Source organism: Erythrolamprus reginae, chromosome 6 (genome assembly GCF_031021105.1).
Source record: "Erythrolamprus reginae isolate rEryReg1 chromosome 6, rEryReg1.hap1, whole genome shotgun sequence".
Classification (NCBI taxonomy): domain Eukaryota; kingdom Metazoa; phylum Chordata; class Lepidosauria; order Squamata; family Dipsadidae; genus Erythrolamprus; species Erythrolamprus reginae.
In genome coordinates this window covers 63,200,952-63,213,986 of record NC_091955.1, presented here as the reverse complement: position 1 = coordinate 63,213,986, position 13,035 = coordinate 63,200,952, and the positions used below count along the sequence as shown (strand labels likewise).

The window sequence follows — 13,035 nt, the reverse complement described above, 5'->3', positions numbered from 1 at the left end:
AGATACAGTGGAGACAGGTTACATACATATACATACACAGAGGCAGGCTGGTAAGGTGGAACGGTGATGTCTGCTCACTCTCTTGGCTCTGAGTGCTAGCGGAATCCAACACAATTATGCTACTGCACCTGGGCCTGTGGCGCACCTGTGTGTCAATGCGCAATTTCGCTACCTGCCCATGTGCACTAGCATAATTGTGTTGGACTCTGCTAGCACTCAGAGCCACAGGGGTGAGCATACGTCACCGTTCCACCTTAGCAGCCCACCTCTCTATATGTATATGTATGTATGTAAAGACCTGACGGCATCGAAGTCAAAATAATAAATAAATAGAATAATACAGTAATAGCTACTTTTGTTTTTAATATGTATATACAGTATTTAATAAAAATTTTCTTTAAAAAAAAGAAATAGGAAGCAAGATTAGAAAAACAAGACCATATTTGGAAAGGAGAATAGAGGGAGGCGAGACCATATCAAACACTATAAATATATCACTTTATTGTATTTCAAGGTATCACGGTCACAGCTAGACTGTACCGTGGTCCCGTTTATGCATATTCAGTAAATAGACAAACCAATTGTCTATTCTCTTTTTGTACCAATTAATTTTTTGGTTTTGATACAGAAAATAATAATAATAATAATAGCTACAGAACCCAGGGAAGCCACTTTCAGATCTCCTTTGTCCCTTCACTGTTTTTGTCAACTGCACCTCTATAACTGTCTGGTTTGGTGCTGCAACCCAACAAGACCGACACAGACTTGAGGATAATCAGAACTGCAAAAAGAACCATTGCCACCAACCTGCCTTCCATTGAGGACCTGTATACTGCACGAGTCAACGAGTCAAAAAGAGGGCGGGGAAAATATTTACTGACCCCTCGCATCCTGGACACAAACTGTTTCAACTCCTACCTTCAAAACTACAGAGCACAGCACACCAAGACAAGTAGACATAAGAAGAGTTTTTCCCCTAACATCATCACTCTACTAAACAAATAATTCCCTCAACACTGTCAGACTTTTTACTAAATCTGCACTTCTATTTCTACTAGTTTTTCTCATCATTCCTATCATCCTTTTCCTCCCACTTAGGACTCTGTGACTGTAACTTGTTGCTTGTATCCTAAGATTTTTATATCATATTGATTGTTTCTTCATTGCTTATTTGACCCCCATGACAATCATTAAGTGTTGTACCACATGCTTGTTGACAAATCTACTGTATATTTTCTTTTATGTACACTGAGAGCATACACATCAAAGACAAATTCCTTGTGTGTCCAATGACACTTGGCCAATAAAGAATCCGCCTTCTTAGCAATTTCTGCCGGATCTTGTTTGTTTCCCCGATTTCCGTCTGGTTCGGATGGACGCGTGGCCTCGCGGCGCCCCCTCGTGGACGATAATAAAACGGCACACTTGAAAAGACCGCTGGAGTTTTCTGCCCGCGTAGTAAATAGCGGCAGGACGCGGGTCCTCACAACTGGGAGCTGCCCCTGGCCTCTTTTCAGGGGACGCGCCATGTGGTTAGACCAGGAGTTACGCTACGGGGAGGGTCAGACGAGGACCGGGGAAGCCGAAATTTCAATGCCGGTCAGTGACCAACCTCGCAGGTGACTTGAAATCTCCTCCCCACCGATCCGATCCCCTCCGTATTGTCAGGGAAGAAAAAAAATGGGAGGAACTACTCACATCCGTGTTTTGGGAGGAAAAGTGGGAGTGCGTAGGGGGGGAAAATAAAACAAATCACTGTGTGTCTCGAATACAGAGGTTCGCCAAATAAAAGTTCTTCGGGCTGGGAAGAGAAAAACTTCGGCCGGTTTGGAGATTTACCCACCCAATTTAGGTTTTTTTTTTTACATGAAAAGCGTTCCCACCGCGCAAGGAGAGAAAAACGCTGGAGCAGCTTTTACTCCTTGAGGTAACGAACGGCCTGCTGATTTCTTACTTGGCTTTCAGGACCCCACGAGAAGGGAGGGGAGCTAAAAAGAGGAAAAAGCCTCTCCTCGGGAAGCTCTTGGAAAATCTGGAGTGCGAAAAAAAAAGTTCCCTCAGATAGTAGCAAGATTTACTCTAATGATCCTCCGCTCCGGGTTTTGCCCGAGGACCGGGGCGCCGAAACGGGGGAGTCCAGCAGAGGCAGGAGGACGGGCGAGGGTTTTGAGGAAAGCAGGGAGCGGATAAAAGCCGAAGCCTAACGCCGTTCTCGGTAGTAGTTGCGAACAAGGTACGGTTGTGGGATAGGCGTCGCTTTCAGTAGGCCCGTCTCTGGATTTAAAAGGATTAAATGAACGGAAGAATCCCGTTTAATACGGAGATTCCTCTTCTCTCAGCTTCCCCGAACTAACTGGCACGCCTTTTCCTTTGTGTCGCGTTAAAAGGCGGTGAGAAGGGTTTTCCATCTGAGGGGGAAAGGGGGAAGAAAAGGGGGGGGGAGACGTTCCGAGGATAACTTTTAGTCATGAGTAATGTTTGGGGTCTGCCCGAGGTGAGGAAGTGCCACACCGTGATTGCTGGAGCAGTGTTTCCCAACCTTGGCAACTTGAAGATATTTGGACTTCAACTCCCAGAATTCCCCAGCCAGCGAATGCTGGCTGGGGAATTCTGGGAGTTGAAGTCCAGATATCTTCAAGTTGCCAAGATTGAGAAACACTGTGCTGGAGAAACCATCTACCTCAGCCCTCACCAACTGGTAGTCCACGGACCACTGGTGGTCTGCGAGGAAATGGTGGTGGTCTGCAGAAAAATTATTTGCATTTTTAAAAAAATTATTGCACTAAATCAGGGGTCCTCAAACTACAGCCCCATGGGACAGATCTATGCAATGAATGTTTGTGTTGCTCCAGAGAATCTTACTCTTTGGGGGGTCTTTTTTTTTTTTAATGATTTTTATATTTTCCACATCTTAATATTTCTAAACAGATCCACATCCATATATGTATACATCAGCTTGGCATTTACCGGCCACTTTAGACCCATGCGGGCATCCCGCCCCTGGCTATTCCTTGGGCTTTGTGTTCCATAGTCATTCTGGTTTGAACAATAGGTAAGTTCAATTTTTTCAAACTGGGTTCTATTAAATATTAGATATAAAATGGTGATCAAGTGCAATGCTGTTAAGAAAAGCAATCAAGAAGGACTGCTGCTGTATCCAGATATCTAGAGGTCAAGACAGGTTTTAATAGTCTAAGAAGAGCAGAGATGGAGCCTGTCATATTGGGAGGGGAGAGCATAGGGCAGTGGTTCTCAACCTGGGGGTTGGGACCCCTTTGCGGGTCGAATGACCATTTCACAGGGGTCGCCTAAGACCATGGGAAAAGACAAATTTACCATGGCATTAGGAACTAAAGCTTCTATTCTGGTGCCTTGGAACATATTTTTACAATCTGACCAATCAGACGTTTACATTGGGGGTGCCCCTCTAACCTTCCAACCAATCAACTTAAAGCTCTGTTGGGAGAATTGGCGCTAGACTTATGGTTGGGGGTTACCACAATATGAGGAACTGTATTAAGGGGCTGCAGTATTAGGAAGGTTGAGAGCCACTGGCATGGGGGAAGCACCAAAAAAAGCACATTTCCCTGCTTTCTACAAGATGGTAAACTTTAAAAGAGGAGAATGAGGAGTAACATGTACTTGGAGTATATATTTCCTAGTGGGAGCATAGGGGCAGGTAAATGTTTGTGAAAGAAAGTGGTCCCACAGGTAACCTAGTATTATGTGATGTAGGAATTTAAAAGTGATAACCCATTGGTCCCCAATCTTTTTGGCACTAGGGACCGATTTCATGCAAGACAGCTTTTCCATAAACCTGGAAAAGAGATCATTTGCCTTCTGCTCACCTCCAGATATGCAGCCTGGTTCCTAACAGGTCATGGATTAGTATCAGGATTGGGGAGCTCATGATAACCAGCACCTTGAATCCTACCCAGAACCAGAAGCCTATTGGATGCCTATGCAGTTCATGAAATAGCAGTTTTAAATTGGTACAACAAGCTCCAGTGTCTGGTGCTGCATTCTCAATTAAGCTTCTAGGTCTTCTTCAAAGCACCCCATGTAAAGTGTGTTACAATGTCTAATCATGAGGTTATTAAGGTATAGCATGAAAAGGTCTTCATAGTCCAAGAACAGACACAACTCACATCTTCAGATGTAATCTAGTCTGAATGTGGCAATGTCAACCCATTCCAGGACCAAAAATGGATCCAGCTCTTAGATCTGGGGGATCCAAAGCTCTTAATGAAAATCCATGGTAATTTACACAGCAGGTAGCAATTTGTTTGCAAATAAATGTAGTCTATAAGTAACTTACAAAGTTCAACCAGAATTTTTCATGTTATTAAACAATGAATCAATGAAAGAATCCTTTTTTTTACTGTTTTAGCATCAGAGGTCATATAGTCTAGCTCCATAGAGTTTGTTACTTTATAAATATGCACAATAAGATCCTTAGGAAGGAAGGTTAACCAGCAGACAGAAGCATCCATTGGAAAGAGGATATCAAAAGCGATGTGGGTGATGACATGATTGAAGCCCTGCATCTTTTTAATAGATCATGTTTACATAGAAAGAGCCATGCCTTTGCCTGCATAGTTGTGATGGCCATCTCCATGTATAGTCACCCCAATCAGCATTTTATAGCTGTACAGTGGTACCTCTACTTACGAACCTAAGTAGAAAAGTTTGTAAGAAGAAGCAATTTTTCCCATAGGAATCAATGTAAAAGTACCGTAAATAAGGCATGCAATTGGGGAAACCACAAGGAGGCTGGAGGCCCTGTTTCCTCCCAGGAGATTCCTAGAGAGGCCCCACGGAGGCTTTTCCCCACCTTTTCCAGCCCTGTTTCCTCCCAGGAGATACCTAGAGAGGCCTCATGGAGGCTTCTCCCTGCCTTTTCCGATTACAGTTTTGGAGGCTCGGGTTTGTAAGTGGAAAATGGTTGTTGACAAGAGGCAAAAAAATCTTTAACATCCAGTTCGTATCTAGAAAAGTTCATAAGTAGAGGCGTTCATAGGTAGAGGTATCACTGTAGTGCATGTGTGTGTGTATAGTTCTAGACTGTTTTATCTGGATTAATAATATGCATCGTGTGTTAATTAAGTACATTTCTTCTCATTCTGTTCTGGAAGGCAGATATTGCTACAATGAAACTTAATGAACGTAGCGTGGTACATTATGCCACTTGTGACTCTCCAGCAGATCATATCGGCTTTCTGTGCAAGCGAATGGAACGCCACCACTACAACCACCACGTCCCCTCTTACCAGCGCCGCTGGTTCATTCTCAAGGGCAACTTGCTGTTCTACTTCGAAGAGCGGGAGAGCCGCGACCCCCTGGGTCTCATTGTGTTAGAGGGCTGCACGGTGGAACTATGCGAGGCTGCCGAGGAATTTGCTTTTGCCATCCGCTTTGATAGCAGCGGTGGCAAATCTTACGTGTTGGTTGCCGACTGCCAGGCTGCCATGGAGGCTTGGGTGAAGGCACTTTCACGGGCCAACTTTGATTATATGAGGCTAGTGGTCAAGGAACTAGAGAAACAGCTGGAAGAGGCTCAGAGGAGCTTAGCTGCTAGCCATAAGTCACCAAAGAAACGGTCTTCTGGCCGCAAGAGGCATTCATCGAATCCCATGATGATATCCATTCAAGAGCATCCTGTCATCTTGGAGAACGGTTACTCCACATGGGACAGTGGTTGCACTCTTGCAGAAATAGCCTTTTCTGATCTCAGTGGAGGATTTCTGAAGCCCCCACCTTTACCACCTCGTCGAAAACTGACCAGCAGTGCTGGAGGTGGAACGTTTTTGGCTGGGTCTGCCTCTGCCACACAGGAAAGTCCGGTATCCCCAGAAACTACCTGCTTCTCAAAGTTGCATAATTGGTACGGTCAGGAAATGGCAGAGGTGAGAAACGAATGGATGGAAAGAAAGAAGACAGTAGAAATAGGAACACATTGAAGGAAATTTTGCATTTTGCAGGACTGAGAGAATTGGCCATCAAGGTAGGTTTCTGCAGGCCAGAAAGGACCTTGGGGGCCTTATAGTCCAACACCCTGCCCAAGGCAGGAATCCTTATTTTACTTGCAGGTTTTAGTTTACAAAATCTAAGAAGCACCATTATCTGCATCTTCCAGACTGGATGATTAATTCAAGTTTGGTTTCTATTGTTTATTGCCACTACATGTTATTGCCATTAATTTTAAAAACTCTATATTCTTAATTATGCACCATTCAGAAGATACTTCTAAGAGATTCCTGTATCAGCTCAAAAGAGTGTTCCAGATCTTTATTTCAGAAACTATACTTCTTGATGTAAGAGAAGAATCCATATGTCATTTCCTCCTTTGCTTCATGTTATACTATTATTGTAATTTTATTTCATCTATACATACATACATACATACATACATACATACATACATACATACAAACCATGCATTTTCTCTGAACAGAGTTTCGCTCAAGTCAAAATTTTATACCGCTTATAAAATCCCCATACACAATTTTATATATTTCCCATTTCTGCCATAATATTCTTTCTCTGTTTTTTAATTCTACTTCTTTTCTAACATTTAAACAATATCACCATTTGCCCTTACTCTAAAACTTTTTTATTCCCTTGTCTAGTTGACACCCTTTAAAAGCAGTCCTTTCCATCTTAATTCTTAATTTCTCATTTGTTATAATAAAATAAAATTCCATTTACTTTTCAATACCTTTTCCATTTAAATTCACAAATAACACGTTTCTTTAAATTTAATTTTTATATCTCCTTTTTCACCTACCTAGCATCCTCTTATAATACATTCATCCAAATATTGCTCCCAATATCTTAACCATTTCCCCCCTTTTCATTTTATTAATTATATCATCTTAGTCCAATATTACAGTTATACATGTTAATCATAATATAATTCACTTTATCATAATTCTCATTCTTCTTTCATTTAATTATACCATTAACCATTTTTTCTTTAATTTCCCAAATGCTCCAATTCTTAAAATTTTATCCTAATATTTTCTTATACACCTTTCCTTCTTCAACTATCCAGCGTCATCTAATAAACAATCAACCAGCTATTCCATTCACCAATATTAATTTAATATATCACTTCTGCCTATAGTTATTACTTTCACCAGTTTACTTTATTTCAGTCACTAATATTTACTATTCAAACCATTTTAAATATATGCTACATTTCTTTTCCTTTTTCCATTTCATTCATTATACCATCATAATCAAATACCTACTACAACTACACATATTAATCTTAACACAGTCTACTTATGCGTATCATATTTCCCATTTTTCTTCTTTAGTTATTCCTTTTTCCTTTTCCATTATTCCATTTTTATTTAGTCTCCCATACACTCCACTTCTTAATATTTCCCTCTCATCCTCACATTCTCTTATCTTTTCTTTTTTAAAAATAATATAATTGTTATATCTTTTTTTTGCCTTAATATCCTATCTAATCCCATCTCTTTTCCCTCTTCTTCATTTCCCCACTGTCACGCCCAATATACTCATTTATCCCTTTTGAGCCTACTCTCTTCCCCCTTTCTTTTCTTCTTTTCTTCTTTCCATTTTCACCACTGCTAAACCCAGTGTAATCATTAACCTTGCCCTTTCTTCCCTTTATTCGTTTCCTTTTCTTAATTACTTTTCATCCAATCCTTCTCTTTCTTTATTCACTTGGATGTATTCCAGTATATTTGCTGATTCATCAGACTTAAATTAATCCACATGTCATTTTAATTATTTCTTACAGTTCATTTCAATTACTTCCTGGGACATTTTCTTATTTCCATGATATTCTAACTTCATTTTAAGATTCTGTATGTCTACCACCTGTTGCTGGGATCAAACCTCTAAAAAGCAAACAAGTCCTCCTTAAAACTTGCTACAATTTATAATCCAAGGACACTATGTTTATAATCCAAGGACACTATGTTTATAATCCAAGGACACTATGAGAAAAACAAAACTGATTTTACAACTCGCAAGTTACTGGTTGAAATTCTTTTTCCTGCTAGTAGGTGTCTCCACTCTGCAACTTCAGTCAACAGAATAGTGGAAAAAAATATAAATCCATGTTTCAAACCTTATTTTACTTATTTTTTCTTCTTCTTTCAAATTCCAAATTTAATATTACTTCCAGTCTTCTTAACCCTGCTGTTCTGCTCAAAAATATACCTAAAGTTCTGTTTCCGGGTCTATTTGACCTGGACCGCAAATTGTTCATTTTAGGTACTTATATTTGGTCTTTTTGAAAGCTTTTTTCACTTGGAAACAAGTTTGAACATTTCTACACACAATGAAATGAAAATTGAAATGAAAAAATTAATGCTTATTGGTTTATTCTGCTGATAAAATGCACACACACACGTTTTTGTGAATTTTTTTCAATTTGTAGATAGTTTTGCCTGCAAAATGCGTTCTATTTTACTAAAGTTAGTGTGGGATTGGTAGCTTGAACATTTCTGAACATAATGATATGAAAATTGAACTGAAAAAAATTGATGCTTATTGGTTTACAGTATTTTGCTCATAAAAGGGCCCCCATGCTTATACTCAAATAGGCTTATACTCGAGTATAAGACCATATGATCTTATATTCGAAAATAAACCGATCAACATCAATTTTTTCAGTTCATTTATATTTTTCTTATAATCAGGAATGTTCAATTTTGTATATCAAACCTTTTGGGGGAAAATCCCTTGGAGATTTGTAGCCTAAAAAATATATAAACTGACACAAAATGCTCAAAAATTGGGGGGGTGTCTTTTTGATCAAAATAAACCAATAAGCATATCAGTTTGTTCAGAAATGTTTAAACTAGTTTCCCAGCAAAAAAAGTTTTCAAAAAGACCAAATTTAAGTACCTAAAAGAATTTTTTTGTTTCGGGTCAAATAGACCCAGGAACAGTACAAGTTGAGGTAAAATTTTGCTCAGAAAAAAGTTAACCCCCACCCCCAAAAAATATTTTTATGATGATCAGCAATGTTAAATTTAGTAAATCAATGCCTAAGATATTAAAAATATTTCTGATTTGGAGCCTAAAAAAAATTTAAAGTGAAAATGGTTGCAAGCATTTTGGGGGGGGAGGGGGGAGGCCTTATTTCTGATTAAGAAAACGCAATAAGCATCATTTTTTTCAGTTCATTTATACTTTTCTTATGTTCAGAAATGTTCAAACTACCAATCCCACATCAACTTTAGTAAAATTCAACGCATTTTGCAGGCTAAACTATCTATAAATTGAAAAAAAGTTCACAAAAAAGGGGGGCGTGATGTTTATGATCAAAATAAACCAATAAGCATTATTTTTTTCAGTTCAATTTTCATATCATTGTGTGCAGAAATGTTCAGACTACTTTCCAAGTGAAAAAAGTTTTCAAATTGACCAAACATAAGCACCTCAAATGAAGAATTCTTGGGCCGGGTCAGGGTGACTGGGAACAGAACTTTTGGTCTATTTTTTTTTCAGCAAGAAAGAAGCCCCCCACCTCCCAAAAAAATTTCTCATAGAGAGAACCCCTGAAATGATGCAAAGTCATGAAATTTCAAGTTTCAGATACGCAGGGAAAATTTTTTACAGGGCCTCAAATTTTGATTTTGGGTCTCAGAGACCCGAACAGAACACCAGCTTTCTTTCAACTGCTTTCTTTCGGGTTCCTTCTCAAAATGCTTTGATAATCTCAGACTCCATTTTAGACTTGTGTTTAAACTTCGGTTTCTTTCACTCCCCCCCCCCCCCCCCCAATTTAGCTGTTCATTCTCCGCTGGAATAACTTTAAAGTTCTTTAAACATTTTTTTTTTCTTGGATATATGTTGGCCAATCACTCACCTGATATCAATATTCCACTCAATTCACTGCTCCTGCACAAAACTTATCCCAATTACCCCAGCTTGTGATGGCCACCGACATTGGTTCGAAGAGCTTTTCCTTCGGCCTCTGAGGAATTTGCCTACCCCTCTTGGTGTTCTGAGGTGCTCCTCCTCCTCCTCCTCTGTCCCTATAGGATGGATCCGGTCTGAAGATAACCCCCCCCCCCCTTAATAGCCTGGAATTTCTCTGGGCTCATCTCGTTACAATGCTTCCGATTTCTCCACATTGTAGCTATTTTGATAGATGCTGGAACAGTATAATAGTATAATAGCCTTAACTAATCATTAGAAAGATCATACAATATATATATATACAGTATACGTATATTATTTTAATTATAAGCATTTCATGTACTTTAGATTTTCATGCAGATGTGGACAAAGCTGTGAAAAGTTGCTTTCCTAAAAAACCCCTCACTAATTTATAGTCTATTATATATATTAAAAAATATTCAGGAACTTCCATCTTATGGAGTCAAATGCCACACCCAGCCCCATTGAGGTGTCCCCAGGCCACATGATCAAAATTCAGACCCGTGGCAATTGACTTGTATTTATGACGGTTCCAGCGTCCTGGGACACGTGATCATCTTTGTGACAATCTGACAAGCAAAGTCAATAGGGCAGCGAGATTCGCTTAACAAACATGACTAACTTAATGAGTTAGCTGGCCAGCAAGGTGGCAAAATGAGGCAAAACTCATTTAACAACTGTCTTGTTAACAACAAATGTTGGAGTCAATTGTGGTCATAACTCAAGGACTATGCATACTAACACAAAAGGCAGAAAAAGCACAAGTAAGGCTACCCAAGCAACACAATCAAATCATGTTTCCCAATCTTGGCCACTTGAAGATATCTGGACTTCAACTCCCAGAATTCCCCAGCCAGTAAATGCTGGCTGGGGAATTCTGGGAGTTGAAGTCCAGATATCTTCAAGTGGCCAAGGTTGGGAAACACTGATCTACCAGTAGATAACAAAAGCCAAATAAATAACAGCAGCTGCTCTCAAATTGTTAATGTAATGTGTGATAATTTAATCTTAATATCACTTTTATTCAATAGTTTCCTAAAATTGGACTAAAGCTGTTGCTTTAGATACTTTGTTCTAGTTCCATCCATAATACTGATACAGATTAATAGAAAAAAAATCACCCAAAGCAATCTTACATAATTTCATGTGAATATGAGTTTAATTTAGTGTTCAGCATTCATCTATCCATTATTCTGCTGCTTTCTGATTGTGAGGGCCCACTCACAATTTAATGGCCTACATTTATTATCTTGAACATAACTAATTATTGAATAAATGAAACAATAATTATTTATTACAGATTAATAGAGCATTAGTAATATCCAGCAGTTACATACTTACCAGTAGTTTACTAGTCATTTCAATACTCTAATTAAGATTATTATTTCAGAAAGAAAAATTACCTTGATTGTTCAGTAAGATAAAATTAAGTTGACAAGATACGTACTAGTAGAATTAAATTTGGGGAATTGTATGAATTACTTGTGATTGACGTATACCTGGTTTCAGATTTTTCCTCTAGTAGTTTTGATCACAACCAGTAACACTGTTATTAGTAGTTGGGAAAAAGCATGCTACATTGTATAATAAAGCTAATAACCTCCTATAACATTCTGGTAATGTTATATTACATGTATATTGCATGTTATTTTAAATAAAATGTGTTTTATAAATTGCATTTTACCCAAAATAGGAAAGTACAATCTTATTTCATAATTATTTGTGGGTCAGACTTAATGATTATTTTTTAAAAGCAGTGTACGCTTATTTTATACTTTCCAGAAGGGAATATCTCTTAAACCAAAGAAAAGTATGTTACATTGGAAACAAATTTATGAATTGCACAGATTTTCATGAATCATGTTTTACTTTATTTACACAAAATGTGAAATAATAAATATGTTGGTTTTTAAAATATTGAGGAAACTGCTTTTACTTTAGAGTTGAAAGGTTTATCAAAATTATAAACTTATAAAGTATAAGTCTAATAAATTATTATTATTATTATTATTATTATTATAATAATAAAAGAATAAAGAGACCCCAAAGTCTGTGACCCATAAGAGAGATCATCAATGTCTCTCTGCTCTCTACCCTAGCAACTGGCATTTAGAAATAGCATGTAGATTGTCATGTGGCAGTCCCGGATGATTTATCTTTGCAAAGTCTTATTTTTGGAGGCCATCACATTTTGTAGTGATTCCCAAAATTGCAGTTTTATTCTTTATTGATATATTTTTCGTGAAATTATTAGTTTGTTTTTATCTTGTTGCTTGGAACAGGAGGGTGCTCTGATCAGTTCAGTTTCTGCACATTCCTATGCCATTATCTAAACTTGATGATTGAATTGACTTTTCTCCAGCTCAGCCACAGTATAAGAAGAATTGCTGTAATGGATTTTTTTTTTTACAGTAGGAATGTTGAAGCTCTTGAGGAGGAACTCTTCACTGAAAAGGAACTTCTGCCTGTCTTTGTTTCTAGATACTCCCTACTCCCACCACCATTACTGGGAGGTTCGGGGGCTATGTAATAGCTAGGTTTGCACCAATCCTTTATGCAGAGAAAAAGGACCTTGCTGGCTTCAACTTCCCATCACAGCAACTGCTTAGATTTAGTACAGCAAAAGTCCCCTACCTCCAGTCCATGGACTGGCACCATTCCGTAGCATACCAGAAACTGGGCTGCGCAAACAAATCAAGCCCTATCCATGGGGTGCAGCCAGCATGTGAAACCACGGCCTTTCCAGTGCACGGAAAAACCTCTCTCCATTGAACCAGAGCCTGTTACCCAAAAGGTTGGGGGCCACTGTAGTATGGAACTTGAATCACATGAAGTGAGGAGCAGGGGTTGAGTGTCCAATTATGGAACCTTCTTATTTATGGGACAGCTACAGAATGCTTGCAGTAAAGTTGGCAGCAAGGTAGGCTTTGAAATTTTCAAAAGGGATTTGGGGAACAAAACAGGGTGAACGCACATCTTGAAGAATTAGAAGGGTTGGCTGACTTTAAAGTGGAAAGCAGAGCTTTTCTTTGTAGCACAGGTTTAATTTGGACTGGATCTGTCCAGAAGCTGCAAAGAAAATACCAGGAATCCAGAACTTTGCTG

The 13,035-nt window shown here is 38.8% G+C and overlaps 1 protein-coding gene across 5 annotated transcripts; it reads left to right on the top strand.

The window, feature by feature from the left end:
- Positions 1–1,442: 1,442 nt before the first annotated feature.
- On the top strand, positions 1,443–8,111 carry PHETA2 (PH domain containing endocytic trafficking adaptor 2). 5 transcript variants are annotated; one of them, XM_070756008.1, is made up of 4 exons: positions 1,459–1,619; positions 1,875–1,927; positions 2,929–3,052; positions 5,136–8,111. In XM_070756008.1, the coding sequence occupies exon 4, from the start codon at positions 5,151–5,153 to the stop codon at positions 5,958–5,960; it is 810 nt and encodes a 269-aa protein (XP_070612109.1). In that variant the 5' UTR covers positions 1,459–1,619; positions 1,875–1,927; positions 2,929–3,052; positions 5,136–5,150; the 3' UTR covers positions 5,961–8,111. The 5 variants fall into 5 exon arrangements, with proteins under 5 accessions (XP_070612106.1, XP_070612109.1, XP_070612110.1 ...); XM_070756005.1 differs by lacking the exon at positions 1,875–1,927 and having other exon boundaries at positions 1,443–1,619; XM_070756009.1 differs by lacking the exon at positions 1,875–1,927 and having other exon boundaries at positions 1,459–1,599.
- The last annotated feature ends 4,924 nt before the right edge of the window (positions 8,112–13,035 follow it).

Excerpts from the sequence above, each read along its gene's own strand:
- PHETA2 (XM_070756005.1), top strand. The coding sequence starts at position 5,151 with ATGAAACTTAATGAACGTAGCGTGGTACATTATGCCACTTGTGACTCT.